The sequence below is a fragment of the Drosophila ficusphila genome, unplaced genomic scaffold (assembly GCF_018152265.1).
Source record: "Drosophila ficusphila isolate 14025-0441.05 unplaced genomic scaffold, ASM1815226v1 contig_106, whole genome shotgun sequence".
Taxonomy (NCBI): Eukaryota; Metazoa; Arthropoda; class Insecta; order Diptera; family Drosophilidae; genus Drosophila; species Drosophila ficusphila.
The window spans coordinates 4732423-4749687 of NW_025063993.1; the positions used below are offsets into that span (position 1 = coordinate 4732423).

General features: G+C 45.1%; 1 protein-coding gene across 3 annotated transcripts in view; it reads left to right on the forward strand.

Moving 5' to 3' along the window:
- LOC108099815 (ecdysone-induced protein 75B, isoforms C/D) overlaps window positions 1-15160 on the forward strand; it is a 48479-nt gene extending 33319 nt beyond the window's left edge. For 2 of the 3 annotated variants that reach the window (XM_017203445.2, XM_017203443.2), the window contains 2 exons: window positions 8901-9139; window positions 12520-15160. In XM_017203445.2, coding sequence (XP_017058934.1) covers window positions 8901-9139; window positions 12520-15036 — 2756 coding nt within the window. In that variant the 3' untranslated portion in view covers window positions 15037-15160. Of the gene's footprint in view, window positions 1-2605; window positions 7343-8900; window positions 9140-12519 lie in introns of those variants that run through there. The other variant, XM_017203446.2, reaches the window with a different exon arrangement.
- The last annotated feature ends 2105 nt before the right edge of the window (window positions 15161-17265 follow it).

The window sequence follows — 17265 nt, forward strand, 5'->3', positions numbered from 1 at the left end:
TTAAAATCCCACCATTAATTAGCCACTAACCTAGAACAAAGCGCATTAATTTTTTAGCAAATCCTTGAACTAGTTCTGTGCCTAGAGCAACCCATGCTAGTGCCAAAAATAAGTCATGTGAACCGAACAAAAATTCGACCGCCAACAAAATAAACAGCAAACTCGAACTCGGCAACAGCAATGAAATGAAATGAAATCGAAACAAAAAAACAAAGCGAAAAAAGCAAACCAACAAATTTCGAATTGTTTATAATAAAAATGACCGTGTGCTATTTAAGCGACGGCGACTGCGCTGCCGGTTGCCTTATCTTTCAAGGAAAATTAAAATAAAACGCACACGCCGAAAAAACAACGAGGGCCGCTGATGAACAATTTACAGTTATAAAACAAGAGCGACTGACCTAGAAAACGCAACGAAATCATAATTTATTTTTTGTTTATAAAAAATCACGAAGAAGCGGCTACTTTCACTTTCTGAAAAAGCAAAAAAAAAACACAGATAATTGGCGTCCATTTCGAAACACTTTCTTTTTCATTTCATTTCGTTACATTTCGCCTGCTTTCATAATTTCTTTGCCAGTAGTAATAGGCGCCATTTTGTTGGTGTTTGTTGTTTTTTGGGTTTTCTTTTTGGTATTGCAAAGACACGAAAATAACGCAAGAAATGAAAACGAAACCGAAATTTAGCGCACACAAGCGCCCCCCTCGAAAAAGTCAAATGAAATACGTCCCAACTCAGCTCAGTTCATTGACCGCCGCTGACGTGCAGCGAAACTGGGTCACCAGCGGCGGCGCAGCAGCAGCGCAGCGGCAGCGGCAGCGCGGCAGTGAAGGTGGTTGCGCCTGTGTGCGTAGATAGTATCTGTGTGAGCGGCGATAGTAAACAACGAACAATGTGCACAACACTCGTCGTCGCTTAATTTTTTTTTTGCTGCTAATTTTGCATTTGATTTGGCGGATTTGCTTGGAAATTTATTAGTTCGCCGTTGGCTGGCCAAAAAAGCATGGAAACAATATATCGTTCAGTTTTTCGAGAATCTAGATATATGCTTATTTTCTATACATTTATTTGCGGTCGCTGTGCTTTTCTTTATTAGCAGGCACATGCACATGCACACATGCTGGCTTTTAATTGAAATGAACTTAAATTAGCGCGAGGTTAGGCAAATTGAAAGTAAATATGCAGCACGAACGAGAACCGAGATAAAGCTTGCGAAAAGGGGAGGAGGCGGGGGGTGCTGGTTTGAAAATGTTTGAAGATTAGTCAAATATCAGCAAGGGGATCTAAGAATGCGAAATTTGAAATAACACATCCTTCTTAATAGTTATTTTTATATTTGTAGTAGATTACAATATTTTATTTCGATTCTTTGCCCAACATCCTCTGTAAGAAATAATTGCCCTGCACAACCATTAAATTTATCTAGTTATCTCAATCTTGTATTTCAAATAGGTGTGAGGCAAATAGATAACCGCACCTACCTACCAGCAACATGCACAGTAGCAATTAGTTGCTGGTGTCCCAAAAGCACATAAAATAATCAAACAATTGTCAATTATCGAAGGCACAGCATTTTTTCTTTATATATATATGCACACACATAAAAATATATATAAACGAGCAACTACGACATGATCGTTGTTGCTGTTGTTGTCGCAATCATTATTATTTTGAGGCTACACACACACACAGCAGCAGCAACAACAACAACACACTGGCATGCATGTAGATTTCGCCTTGCCTCGCCGCTGCGAGTGTTTTGAACTTTATTCAGGTCAATTACAAATACATTAAAATGCCAGTGCTACACACAGATACTCATGGCAAGCTGTTGACTAAAATAATATTGGAGGCTACACAAAATTTACAATAACAACGAGAACAAGGCGGACAAGGAGGCCGACCGAAGGGGTTTCGGTGGTGGCTGAGGGGGCGGCTTTTGGGGTTGGGCCTTTGGTAGGAGTTGAACACTTGGAACAGTTCAAGGAGCCTTCGACTCGGCGGCTCATGAGAGTGGGCGCGTGAGTGGGCGGGGCTAAAAAACAGCTCACAGCCTCAAGTACAAAATGCTAATCATGACGATGTGGGTGAGGTTTCATACTTGGTCAGTGGGGGTCTCAAGCGGAGACTGTTCTTTGCAGCTGGTGAAGGTTTATGCGAGCCAATCAAAGCGATTGAACAAAAGTAACTAATCAAGAGGTCTCTTATATTTTTGTTAACCTCTATTAGCCATGCTAGTAACTTACATTAAAGCCTTTATTTTCTGGTACTTTCTTGTTGTGTTTTTTCCGCCCAATTACTCCCCCCCTTTGACGCTTATACAATTACTTACTGGCCATAAGTGAAATCATTTCACGCGTGTCATCCATCACCAAAAAAAAACAAAAAGGGAGGAAAAAAACAGCAAAAAGAGAGCAGCAGCGAAATACTTCAGCAACGGCAGCTGCTTGACAACTTGAGTTTTTAGCCGCCTGCTGACGCTTCTTTTATTTTTTTTATTCATCGCTTTGGTTACATAAAGCTGCTGCTGCTGCTGCTGCCTGCCTGCCTTCACCTGCCTCACAAAAGGCAGCCACAAAAAATTGTTAACGGTGAAATTGCAAAGAAAAGAGCGCCAAAAGCAGCGCGAAAAAAGAAAGAAAGACAGGCAGGCAGTAAGAAAGAAGAAGAAGAAGAAGAAGCAACGAGCCAACTGAGTGGCAGCCAACGGCGAACGTAACAAACTTGTTTTACACGAGACGCTGGCGTCGCCTACTACGCAAGTTGAACCTTCAAAAGGTTCATTTACCTCTTGCCACGAAGAGCGTTCGGTCGTCTGGCGAACGAGTCGGAGCCGAGTTTTTTTTGTTGTTTTTGTTGTATGTATTTTTCCCGGGGAGGGGAGTAAGGAGGAGCGGGCGAAATAAAAAATGTACTTTCGCTTTTTTCAATGCCTCGGCGCCAAAAACTAGTTTTCCAGCTCTCAAATCTCTCGGAGAGCGCACGAGCAATATTGCAGCAATATTGCTGTTGGCCGATGTTGCAGTTGCCACTGCTCTTGCTGCCGCAGCCGCTGCTGCTGCTGCTGCTGCTGCTTTTGGGCCACAGTTAAACGACCGAGCCGCAGAGTTCAACGACTCTTGTAAAATTTCTCGAAGGTTTCGCATTGCAACACCCAACGAGCAGTCGCAACTTGTTCGAAGCTGCATTTGCATTCCCTCTCTCTCTGTCCCTCTCTCTCTCTCTCTCTTGTTCTTACTTGCTCTCCCTCTCTCTGGTTCTCTCTTTCGTGTGCTGAATGCTGTTCATTGCACTCGGCCTCGTTTCGTTCGGCTGCAATTTTTGCACGACGTCAGAGGCTGAGCAAAATACGAATTCGGGAGAGGGGGGCTTGGGGCAGCATGGTTGAGAAGGGGGCGGGGGAGGGGGTTTGCAGTTTGTCGCCGAGTGCAGCGACTTCTATTTGGGTCAGGCACGGTCATTCGCCTCTGCCGCAGCGACGACATCGACGGCATTGGCGCGCATTTATTCGAAAATGATTAGACACGAAATGGAATTATTTTTGCGTATGCGTTTGAAGTCCGCTCGCTGGCAAAGCGCGTAGATGCAGATCAGCTTGACCCAATTTTCTATAGCGGGGGAGAATTATTTCTGAACTTGTAAACAAGTTGGCTATTTATTGGGTTTTTTTCGGAGGGAATTGTAAAGGTCAGGGATGGCAGAAGAAAGTTGGGAGATATAAATGTTAGTAAGGACAGTAGTTGAAAAAATAACTTTTTCGTGGTTTATATTAATTGTTTAATTTTTGGAGGCAGTACAAAAGGTCGTAGTCGTGCCTTCCAATGATTAAAGAGTTGTAATTTATGTTTATTTTAATGTTTATGTTTGCCACTCAGCCTCTGTAATTTGTAAACTTACTTATCCTTCGGCCGAACGCAAATTGGCCTCAAAACGCAAACAACGAAATTAGTTGAATGCGCCTGTGCTTTTGAATGGCTTTTGTTTGGTTTTCGCCTTTTGTTCTCCGCACTTCATCGATGAGAAATGAAACGAGGCACGACCTTTTCATGTAAAATTAATAATATGGCACAGGGTCTACTCTACCCTGAGCGATCCGAGCGATGTCAAGTGCCGTATGCTATAGGCTATATGCTATATGCACTATATGCACGGCGACGGCCTCCCCGACGTTTTTCATTGAGGCATTTTTCATGACCCACAAAAACCAAACCAGCGAGCGACGACGTCGAAGGCTCCAAACCGAAAATAAAAACAAAAATAAAAATACCCGCTTATGCGGGGGCTTTCTTTCGTCTTTCGTCTTGAGAAATTCAAGAAACTTCGAAACATACGCATGATGACTTCGTTATTATTGTTATTATTATTACTCGGGGTTTGGGGTTCACTGCGGCCCCTTTCTTTGGAGTATCACTTCTTTTGTGTGCCCCCCTTTGTTTGTCCGCCCAACTCTTTCCACACGCTTCGATCGCGTTGTAAACAACTTACGCAAGCAAACCGAAAACCAAAGCAACAACAATTGTGTCGCTTATGTGACTTTACGTAAAGCCATCCAGAGGTGTCTGTGAATCACCTCTACCTCTGCTTTACCCAAAACCGAAAGTAGGCCTACCCCACCGCCCCCTCCCCTCCCCATTTCTCCGCCTTGTGGGTGCAATGAACTCGAGCGTCTCGTAAACAACTAGCTTGGCTCTCGGCTTTCGTTTAGTGTTTCCCCGTAATTCAGGAAGTCGGACGCTCAAGTGGCCAAACAATAACAAGAAATCACAATTCGGGTTTAGAAAGCAACTTGATACACGGCACTTGGGATGTCTTGTCGCAGTGAAAGTGAAACTTGTTAATTGGCTTTTAATTGCCGGGCATTATTGTGAATGTCAATTATGACCAGAGCGATGCTATTGAACTGGTTTACTGCCAACTCGCAGAAGAGTCTTGCATAAGTTAAGCGTTGCAGATGAAAGATAAAATATAAACAAATTTTTGTATTAACTGACTTAAATATTAAGGAAGTAAGATCTTTATTTGGAATCTTAAAATCAAGTATATGTAATTATTTAGCAAAAATACATTTAGTTAACGCAACCAGAAAATGTAATAAGTAAAACCATTAAATTACCCCCTGTTATCACATCGCCATCGCTTCGTTTTTGGGCCACCTTCGCCCCAGTTGAATCCAGTTGTCTCTCCGTCTATCCGCCTTTTGGTGTGTTCGGTCTTTAGCCCCAATCTTCGGGGCGTTATGCAATCGTTATAGGCCTACCCAACGGTGTTGACCAATCAACTTGCATTTCCACGGCACGCACGAAAATTTCTACCCGAAAAAGAGCCAAACAACTTTCACTTTTACTTTCGTCGCATCGCCGGACGGAATGATTATTAAATGTTGCTCGTTGTTCGTTGTTCGTTCGTTACGTTTTTGTGGCCTCATTCGGGCGGCTAAGTTCAATGACCAGTGTGGTTGGGGTAAACCGAAGCGACTCGATGACAAAGCCAGAGTTTGGATAAACAAACAATCTGGAACACTCACGTCTGTTGGCGGTGATCGCAGTGAGTCAGCTGTGTGCCAGCGGCAAAATCTGCATTTGCGTAAATGCAAACTCACAAACTCATGAGCTGCTTAACCCTCGATAAGCAGACGGGGCCAGTGGCGTCGTAAATTATCCACTCGAGCGTGAAGTCATCAAGTTTGATTTAACTGTCGCATTACTGGCCTCAGCCACCAGCCTCCAGTCTACATTTTCCACCTGCCAACGTGACGTATGCGCAATGTTCCAAGCGCACATCACTCATACGCACCGTGAAAATTGCCGCAGTGCAAAATATTCAAATGACAAGTATGGCAAAAGCTTTGTGAAAGCTTGCGCAACTCAACACCATTGCTCTTGCGTGGTGAAAAGCTCTGCGAAGCTTAAGAGCTCTTAAGAGAGTATTTTGCTCTTGGGTCCTCTCTTCCGAGTTTGTTGAACTTTCCTGACCGCTGGTGTTCGAGAAAAAAAGATGTAAGCAACGATAAAGCGCCCTTAAAAAAAGGAGCTGTGGCAAGCTTATCAGGAAAGCTTATCAGTGCTTGAACTTGCTTTGTTTTGTTGGGTGGGTCATTGTTTCAATATTATTAAAGCACAATTACAGGATGAGTGTGCAAAGTAAAAATATTGAAGAGACAAAGGATAAGTCATCGTGCTTAAATATTGAATTTATTTTCGCAAATTAAAAATAACAAAGAACAGAAGTACATTAAATAATTTAAATATTTTAAATAACAATTAATGTAATTAAAAATAGGTTGATGGAACTTCCAGTCTTATCACTACTGAGTCACTCACTTCTCTTTCGCTGGCTTGTTGCCCCCGCACAATAACAAAGGTTGCTTTCAACCAGAGAGCTTTCCCTCTCTTAGCTGCGCTCTTTGGCTCTCTTTGGAGCGCCCCGTTGGTCGTTGCCTCTGGCGGCTTTTTGTGTTTTGTGCGGCGTTTTCAGTGTTCAGTTTTCCGCTTCGGTCTCTGTTTTGAGACCAGAGCTCAGTCGCCGTCGCAGTCGCCGCAGCTGAGGTTCGCTCTCCCCGATTTGCCCGCTACGAGACGATACCATACCAAACCATACCATACACTGGGTATATTCGTAACGCGCTTTGGCTTTTACAGTTAGTCGCGTTCGAGACCTTGTCGAGTTTTGTCATATTAGCCAGCGATCCGCGGGATCCGAAATAAGCCCAGAACAACGCGAGTGCGGCAGTTGCCACAAGTATTTAAGCCAACACTTAAGGGCGATTAAATACGAGTTAAACAAATATAATTTAATTTAAACAAAATGCTGATTGATGCCAATGAATGTTAAACGCAATTGTTAGTGTGAAGAAAAGTCGACCAAGTCTCCCAAACTCAAACACTCGTCTGTCTGGATTACGCGCCCAAAATAAAACCAACTAAACTAACCAACCACTAATTTATTTGCTAAATATTCCAAAAATCAAATCAATGTGAAAAGCAAGCAAACAAAGTTCCTCTCACAACAAAACAGCTAAAAAAGTTAATTAAAATATTTAACCGAGAATAAGTGCAAACAAGATAACAAGTTTCTCAAGCAAATATCCATGTACCTGAGTACCAACCAAAAAAAAGAAAACAAGCTGTGTGTGTGCCAAAAACCAAGAAGAATTACCCAAACAAAATATTTAATGTGCAAGCCCAACTGAGTGGTTGATGTGCCCCCAAAGGGAGAAGTGACCAAGTCAAGATATTCCGTCAAGATAAACCCCCAAAGCAAGCACAGAAAGCATCAAAATGGGCGAAGAACTGCCGATATTGAAGGGCATATTGAAAGGCAACGTCAACTATCACAATGCGCGTAAGTTAACCGATCCGAGATCCGAAATCCAAAATCAGAAATCCGAAAGCTGCACACAAAACTCCGAGTTAGAAAGTGAAAGAGCCAGGCCAATTTCCCTAAGCCGCCTGACACAGATTTGGCCAGAAAAAGAGTTGAACAAGATTAAAGTAACACCCAGCTTTCGGTTTCCAAACACAAACCAAAACTCCCAGCGAAATGCAGGCGTTCTGAGATTCTCCACGTTTGATTCGCTTTTTGTTTACCTTTTTTTTATTTCTTCTGCTTGTCGATGCCTCCAAACAAATAGCAACAGCCAAAAGCGAGCGCCATTGAAGTGTTGACCTCGTTTATAAACATACAATAATTTTTTCTTTGCCGCGGAAGAGCTTCAAACTTGAATCGAAACTGCGGCGAAGGCAGCGTTGCGTTGCTATTTTCTAAAGAGCCGAAAGCCGAAAGAGCAGAGCAGAGCGGACGGAGTAGCAATATCGCATGTTTGACCAACTTTTCAGTCTCTCCGCATGGGAAAGTTGGACGGTGCGGCACGGCGCGGCGCGTCGCTCCAATTTCTACGCGCAGTGCGCAGGCGCAGCGGCGCAGACTTCATTTTCCATTTCGTTTGACCTGAATTTCGCTGTGCGGCAAGTGGGCCACACTCCACTCTCTCGCTGGCTGCTGGAAAAAGCAGAAAACCAGTGAAAAATCGGTAAAAGAGCTGTTTCACTTTTGCCACCGAGCCAGCGGAGTGAAATTGTGCGAGTAGAAATTTCTTTTGACATTGAAAAGTTGGCCAAACATTTGTCAGATTTTGTTTGATGGCTGCAAATGGCAGGGGTGTCTTATTTGCTCTAAATAAGCATACAAATTACTTGTAAAAGCTGTCAAAATGCATCTAAGTAATTTGCAGATAGAGTAGATGGTAGATGACAGATAGATCTGCTGCTTAAACCAGTTTAAACACAAAGATTACTCCCCACAAACCGTGTTTCTCAATTAGCGCTCCCCACAAATCGACCGACTTTTATCGATCCATCGCTTCTGCACTCCTCTTCATTTCGTATTTTATTCCTAGTGCGAAAAACGTGACCGCAAACGTGCCTGATTTTTCCCCCTCTTTTCTCGTTGGTGAAATGTGAAAGTTCACCCACATACAAATTTTTCGGTTGCGGCCAAAGGCAGAAATTAAAAATCTAAAAAAGAGAAAGTGTAACAGGGGAGAGGAGGCCGAAGAAAGAAGACCGAAGACCGGAGATCAGAGATCGGAGACTGACAGACTGTAGAAACGGCGAGGCAGCTGAGGCAATGACCCACTTCGAAGGGCAGCAAATTGCAGGGGAAATGGCAGGGGAAAACGGGGTACTTCCTGCGTGACAACAGGACAACTGGGAACTGGGAACTGAGAAAACAGGACAACAGCTGTCCGTTGCACCTGCCATCTGCGTGCACTGAAGTGTGTAATTGATGGGGCCCGTAATTTTATGCTCTACTTTAGGTTTAAGCACCGCTCGCAAGGCCGAAAACACAACGAAATTTCCAACCGCTTATAACTCTTTTTTTCCCCATTCTTCCATTGCAGCTGTGCGTTTTGGTCGCGTGCCGAAGCGCGAAAAAGCGCGTATCCTGGCGGCCATGCAGCAGAGCACCCAGAATCGCGGCCAGCAGCGCGCCCTCGCCACCGAGCTCGACGACCAGCCACGCCTCCTCGCCGCCGTGCTGCGCGCCCACCTCGAGACCTGCGAGTTCACCAAGGAGAAGGTCTCCGCGATGCGGCAGCGGGCGCGCGACTGCCCCTCCTACTCCATGCCCACACTTCTGGTGAGTTCAAGTCTTTTGATTCTTAATTAATAAGGTGGGAAAAATAACTTAAACTAGGATAAGATGATAGGAAACCATCTTAATTGCAGTTCTGGGGAATATTTATATTGATAGTAGATACAAAGATCATTTGTTCAAGAATTATAAAAGATAATGGAAAAGATATTACTTCTGAAAATAATTCATATTTTTAATAAGAATTCTAAAAAGCCTTGTAGCTTAAATGAGATCTTTACTTACAGAATAATTTATTACAATTTTTTAGAACTCAACATTGAGTTAGCCAACCCAAATAAGAGCAGACATAACACACATCGTGCACCTTTTACAACACCATTTAAAGTGGCATAATCAATAACCATTGGCCATAAAGTTATGACAATGCCAGCAGCCCTGTGTGTCTATCAGTACAGTTTATTTATTAATAGTCCGGCAAAGGTTGCGGCGTAGGCGAAGTCACATTTCCGGGCCGCCGACTTCTGTTGACATGCATAGATCAGCAGCAACAACAACGAATACATGGGCAGACTAGCTAGTCACTACTTACTGGCTTGCTGGTTACTGCTTACTGGTAACTGGTTACTGGTAACTGGTGACTGCCTACTGCCGGCGTTAGTCATGCGCCAAGGTGAACCTGTTTGCACGATTCTAAACCAGGAAATCGCCCGCCACACGTAGACGTGTCTACAAGCGACTCTTTGGCTCCTCGGCTCTTTGGCTCTTCGGCGATTCTTGCGGGGCCTCGAGAAACGTGTGGCCATTGAAGTGGCAAGTTTGGGGTCAAGTTCTTGACGAAAAGCTTGTCAATGTCAGATTTATGACGTTTCCCCTGACAGCCGAATGATGAATGCTGAATGCTAGCTATCGCTTATTTTTCTGCCTTCTTTTTTTTGTAAATCCCATTTGCTGTTTATTTTACAAGCAACGTCACGGGGTTTTTTTTTTTTGGGGTCAGAGGAAATGGATCGCGAGGAAGTACACACGAATTCGGTGGTGAAAAAAATACCCCAAAAAATACCATTTGACATACCATAACCGAAAGCGATAAAGAAAAGTGCTTTATAAAAAAAAAACGTGTCTCGGCAACAACAAAATACACAAACAAAGTTCTAAAGCTCAAGGTCAAGCGTAGCGTCATTATTAATGAAAGCACACACACATACACACACACACTCGTATCTGCTATCGCGGGGGGAAAGAGAGGGGGCACAGGATTAGAAGGAGACAGGTAGAGCCAGCCAGACACATGCGTTGCCCATTTAAATAAATTATTATTAAAATATTTAAATGCGACACGAGCGCACAAAAAAAAAAAAAACAAAAATTAGGGGACAAAAAGTCAGAGTCAAGTGCAAGGCTAAAAAAGTTAAATTTTGATTTGGTGATTCGAAAAGAAAGAAATCAAATGCGATCGGCAGATCAAGAAGTGCCATTAAGCACACACACACATACACAAATACAGTGAAACGACCTTGGGGCGAGTTATTTTTTAACCTTGGAACGAATGAAATGAGCGAATGGATTCGCTTCCCTCTCTTTCTCTGTTTGCAGTTGATATTTCCACTCTAAATGAGCAAACAATAATGGCACTAAAAAATATGCATAAAATGTCATGAGTATGAGGAAGCGAGTGCCAGACGAGCGCCGTCACAAAATGCAATATACTATACTATACTATACTATACTATATACTATATAGGAGAGCAATCTGTAAGATTGTCAGGTGGTTCATTAGGAAGCGTCGTAATTTGCAAAAGGCAGCCATTCAGTTTATGACGGAAGGCGGAAGATTCGCCGGCGGTGCAAGGTGAGGCCAAAAGTCTGAGCGAATTGCTTGGGTTTTCGGGGCAGAAATAGAAATTGCTCTTGCCAAGCGATTAGCCCTCGAGATTATTCAATCTCGCTGTCCATATCAGCCGGTACAAGTATTCTGCAGAATTATTTTTGGCAACGCCGCAGACGCCAATTGAAGGTCGGATCGGATCGGATCGTATAGAAATGGGATCTTATGATACGGGAGAAAATTCGGGGGGAGGGCAGCAGTCATAAATAGCCACTACTACTACTACTACACACACACACACACACACTTAAACAGTCGTTAGTATTTTTCGCAAACTATTTCCGCTTTTGCGCAAATGTGAAATATTTTTCGGGGAGAAAATCAAATGATACGGCGACGTCAAAGCGCCGGCGAAAAGAAAATGCGGGGGAAAATTCAGCTTGCCGGTTGCCGGCTGCTATTTTCCCTCTCTCTTCTAATTTTATTCCATTGTATTTTCGTTGTTGGGTTTGGTTTTTTTTTCGCACAAAGAAAACACATTTTCAAGGTTAATCAGGCGAAAATCGAAAGAGAGAAAGAAGCGACGGCAGACAGCACAACGTGTGCTTATTGAAACAGAACGAATCGAATAAAAAAACAGCGAACACACATGAAATCAAACGTAAATTAAAAATCAAGTTGCTGAAAACAATGGTGGGTAAATGAAATGAATTGGGGAATGGCAAAGGGGTTGGCGAAGGGGGGCAGGGTGGCACGTTCGGTGTCTGGGGCACTTGGCGCATGTTCATGTAACTCAAAACCCGGAAAGCCAAATGGCGAAATAACATGAACATTCGCTCGGCTTAGACTCGCCGCAATGCCTCCCCCTTTTCCAACCCACTAGCGCAAAAAAGCAAAAAAAAAATAAAAATAAAGAATAACAAAAAACACGCGCCGAAAGCAGGAAAAAGAAAAACAACTATTCAGTAACAGAGCACACAATCCGGAATCCGGAACCTTGAACTCTAGTTCGTCGACCTTGGCTGCTAATGTCAGCGGCAAAAGCTCCCAACTATAGGATATAATATATATAGTACATATAGGGAGAGGGTAGGGAAAGCAGCGAGAGCAGCCCCTAGAAACTAAAACCAGAAAAACTAACGACCAGCTGACGTAGTCAAAGCTTTTCCCCTACGTTCTTTCCTCTGTGTGGTTTTTTTTTTTTGTAAAAAGCTTCCAGCGGCGTTTAAGGAAATGCGACATTCGTAGACAGAGACGGCAGATAGCTGGCGGTGGTGGGCGTGCGGAAGTACAAATAGTTATTGTTATTGATTTAAATGAGTGGCCCAGAACGGGGAGGGGAGGTTCGCTGACCTTCGCGTGTGGAAAAAGCGATGACGTGATGGGGCGCGGGGAAAAGCTGGCCAACAGCAACAGCAACAGTTGCGGGGAAAAGTTTACCAACTCAGACAAACAACTTTTGCGAACAGTCACTGCAGTATAAATACAAACAATGCTTACTAATAAAAAAACTCTAAATGGTAGAGGGGTAAATTAAATCTCATATTTAGGCCACCTCTTTCTAACCCCTTTATTTGTTTTCCTCCTTTCATTAAAGGCCTGTCCACTGAACCCCGCCCCTGAACTTCAATCAGAGCAGGAGTTCTCGCAGCGCTTCGCCCACGTGATCCGCGGCGTGATCGACTTCGCCGGAATGATCCCCGGATTCCAGCTGCTCACCCAGGACGACAAGTTCACCCTGCTAAAGGCGGGACTCTTCGATGCGCTGTTCGTCCGCCTGATCTGCATGTTCGACTCCTCGATCAACTCGATCATCTGCCTGAACGGCCAGGTGATGCGGCGCGATGCCATTCAGAACGGAGCGAATGCCCGCTTCCTGGTGGACTCCACCTTCAACTTTGCGGAGCGCATGAACTCGATGAACCTGACAGATGCCGAGATTGGACTCTTCTGCGCCATCGTTCTAATTACGCCGGATCGCCCGGGATTGCGCAATCTGGAGCTGATCGAGAAGATGTACTCGCGGCTCAAGGGCTGCCTGCAGTACATCGTGGCCCAGAACAGGCCCGACCAGCCGGAGTTCCTGGCCAAGCTGCTGGAGACGATGCCCGACCTGCGCACCCTGAGCACCCTGCACACCGAGAAGCTCGTCGTCTTTCGCACCGAGCACAAGGAGCTCCTCCGCCAGCAGATGTGGTCCATGGAGGACGGCAACAGCAGCAGCGACGGCCAGCAGAACAAGTCGCCCTCGGCCAGCTGGGCGGACGCCATGGACGTGGAGGCGGCCAAGAGTCCGCTGGGCTCCGTTTCGAGCAGCGAGTCCGCCGATCTCGACTACAGCAGTCCCAGTAGTTCGCAGCCGCAGGGTGGCGCCTCCCTTCCCTCGCCACCGCAGCAGCAGCAGCAGCAGCAGCAGCAACCCTCTTCGCTGGCCAGCTCCGCTCCCCTGCTGGCCGCCACGCTCTCCGGCGGCTGTCCGCTCCGCAATCGCGCCAATTCGGGATCCAGCGGCGACTCCGGTGCCGCCGACATGGACATCGTCGGCTCGCACGCCCATCTCACCCAGAACGGGCTGACAATCACGCCAATCGTGCGCCACCACCATCACCAGCAGCAACATCAGCAGCAGCAGCCCCACCACCCGCAGCAGCAGCAACAGCAACAGCAGCAGCAGCAGTTGCACCACCAGCAGCACCCGCAACTGCACCACCATCTGACCGCCGGAGCGGCGCGCTACAGGAAGCTGGACTCCCCGACGGATTCGGGCATCGAGTCGGGCAACGAGAAGAACGAGTGCAAGGCGGTGAGCTCGGGGGGCAGCTCCTCCTGCTCGAGTCCGCGCTCCAGCGTGGATGACGCTTTGGATTGCAGTGATGCCGCCGGCAATCAGGCGCAGGTGGTGCAGCATCCGCAGCTGAGCGTGGTGGCCGTGTCGCCCGTCCGCTCGCCGCAGCCCTCGAGCAGCGGCCACCTGAAGCGGCAGATCGTGGAGGACATGCCCGTGCTGAAGCGGGTGCTCCAGGCGCCGCCGCTCTACGACACCAACTCGCTGATGGACGAGGCCTACAAGCCGCACAAGAAGTTCCGGGCGCTGCGCCACCGCGAGTTCGAGACCGCCGAGGCGGACGCCAGCAGCTCCACCTCCGGATCGAACAGCCTGAGCGCCGGCAGTCCCCGTCAGAGTCCCGTGCCGAACAGCGTGGCCACGCCCCCGCCCTCCGCGGTTGGGGGAGGCGGAGCACTGGGCAGCCCCGCCAGCCAGAGCCAGAGCCAGCTGCACATGCACCTGACCCGCTCCAGTCCCAAGGCCTCGATGGCCAGCTCGCACTCCGTTCTGGCCAAGTCGCTGATGGCCGAGCCAAGGATGACGCCCGAGCAGATGAAGCGCAGCGACATCATCCAGAACTATCTGAAGCGGGAGAACAGCTCGGCGGCCAGCAGCACCACCTCCAGCGGAGTGGGCAACCGCAGTCCCAGCAGCAGCTCCACCCCACCACCGTCGGCGGGTCAAGTGGGTCAGGTGCAAGGCCAGGTGGGTCAGCAGCAGCGGTGGGGCAGCAGCTCGGTGATCACCACCACCTGCCAGCAGCGCCAGCAGTCCGTCTCGCCGCACAGCAACGGCTCCAGCTCGAGCTCCAGCTCCAGTTCGAGCTCCAGCTCCAGCTCGTCCACCTCCTCCTCCACCTCCTCCTCGAACTCCAACTCGAACTCCAACTGCAGCAGCAGCTCCGCCGGCAGCTGCCAGTACTTCCAGTCGCCGCACTCCACCAGCAATGGCACCTCGGCCCCGGCGAGCTCCAGTTCTGGTGGCTCCAGTGGTGCTGCTCCTCTGCTGGAGCTCCAGGTGGACATCGCCGACTCGGCGCAGCCGCTGAATCTGTCCAAGAAGTCGCCCACGCCGCCGCCCAGCAAGCTGCACGCCCTGGTGGCCGCCGCCAATGCCGTTCAGCGGTACCCCACGCTGTCCGCCGACGTCACCGTCACCGCCTCGAACGGCGGCCCTCCGTCGGCGGCGGCGAGTCCGGCGCCCAGCAGCAGTCCGCCGGCGAGCGGAGTGGGCTCCCCCAATCCCGTTTTGGCCAGCGCAGTGCACAAGGTCATGCTGGAGGCGTAAGAAGGGGGAGTGGCAGTGGAAGAGTGGAGAGGAAGTGGGAGAGACAGAGACTGGGAGTGGCGAAGGAAGCGGGATCGCAGGATCACCGGGATCACTGGGAGGATCTTTGGAAGCAGAATAGATCACCCGGATCGTTGGGAGTTGAATTAAATTATTTTACCTTTTAATTGAGCCGTGTACAAAGTTTCAAAGCAAAACCAACATGCATGCAATTTAAAAAACAAAACTAATATTTAAAGCAACAACAAACAAAAAGAACTACAAGTTATTAATTTAAATGAAGGAAACAAAAAACCCAAGCTTGAATGGTATTACAAAAGATAAAATGGAAAAACAGAAAAAAACATAAATATATTTTAGCAGTTAAAGTTTAAAGTAGCAAGCCACCAATCAACCAACCAACCAATCAACCAGAAAAAAAAAACAGCAACAAGGCAGCGCATTGATTTTGCATTGACTCTTCTTCAGCTGCTAACCCACAACCACGCCCCTTCAACCCCAAAACCACCCCCTCTATCAACCCTTTGATTGTTTTATAAGTTTTAAGCTCTTGTTGTACATATTAATTACGTTTATGAGTAACTATGTTTAGCGCTTTAGTTTGTAGGCCGAGCAAAACTACTTTGCTTTTTTTGGATGTTTTTTGAAAAAACTGCAAATTATTATTATTAAATTTTTAAATACCTAAAAACAAAAACAATGTGTGTGAAATTTTTTATTGTGCGATCTCCGAGCAGAATTGAAGTGCAGTTTGCAACAAATTTTAACTACGATTAAGTTGATAACGATTCATTTTTTATGAATTTAACTAATTTTATGAATTTGTTATAGTTTTCCACCCAATCCTACCAGTCTTTCTATCTATCCGTATTCCTGATTTCTCCTTTGGCACAAAGCTCTTCTCCATGCTAAAGAATCGAGTGGAATATTGAAATATTGTTTTCTAATTTTAAAACTACCACAAAAATACGATTAATATAAACACGAAATGATCGAAAATCAAACAAAATGCTTAACGTTTTAGCAGCGAGCAGTAAGACGATGATGAAGAAGAAGAAGAAGAAGCAGAGAAACCCAACGTTAAATATATCTGTTGTGTACATAGTTAAATGTTAAATTAAACACAAAACATATTTAAAGTACATATAAATACACATAAATATTAATGAAGAAACCTATGCTTAAAAGATTCAATGTTTGATTGGCATCTTAGAAAACCAAGTAAAAAATACAAAAAAACGTAAAAAACAAACAGAAATTATGATATATTATTTAAACTTAAAGTATACATTTATATTACAAAAAACAAAAGAGAAAACTTGCGGTAGCAACAAAACTATTATATTAATTACATTTTAATTATGCTGTACTATTATGATTATTAATTATTATGATTAATTAATTACGATTTTTATGCTTAGACAAACCAACAACAAAAAACAAAGATGCAAAAACAAAAAAAAAAAAAAAACAAAAAAACAAACAAAGAATACACTGGCGCAGAAATTTGTATTGTCAAATCAATAAAAAATTTGTTTAAAATTTTCAAAAAACCTCTTAAGTTTTTTTATTTCAATTTTATTTTTCAGTTTCACATTTTTCAGTTTTTGGTTCCTTTGCTTTGGAATGGTAAGATTTAAGGATCAGTTGATTTCATTTTCTTTTTGACTACCGTGCTGTAAAAAATATTCACAAAATTATATCTAAAGTATTTATATCAGAATTAAATCAACAACAATTTTATGTGTATAAATGAGCCACAAGGAAAATGTGTAAAGACAAAAAAACTCTCAACGTTGGCAGAGAAATTCCGAAGAGGAGGGAAATCTACAAGAAATATTATATTCTTTTAAAATTTACGCAGCGTAAGGAAGCGTTGGTTCCACCAAAAACCACGAAAATTAAGAAAGATATCACACTTCAATAATTGACTCTATATATACACACAAGCATACATATGTACGTAGATGAAACAATTTTGGTGTCTGTGTGTACGTATGTAGGTGTATGTAACATTGTCCGTAACTTTTAGCCAGAAAAACCACAAGAAAATATTGTAATTGTGTAACTAAAAGTGAATATTTTATGTAAAAACTATCTCAGCATTGAGCGATGATGCAGATGGGTGTTTATGAAGATGGTGAAGGATACTGATAGGGATATCCAACCGAACGACGGCAGCGACAACTGAAACAATGAAATTGCGACAATTAAGCGTAACGTAACGTA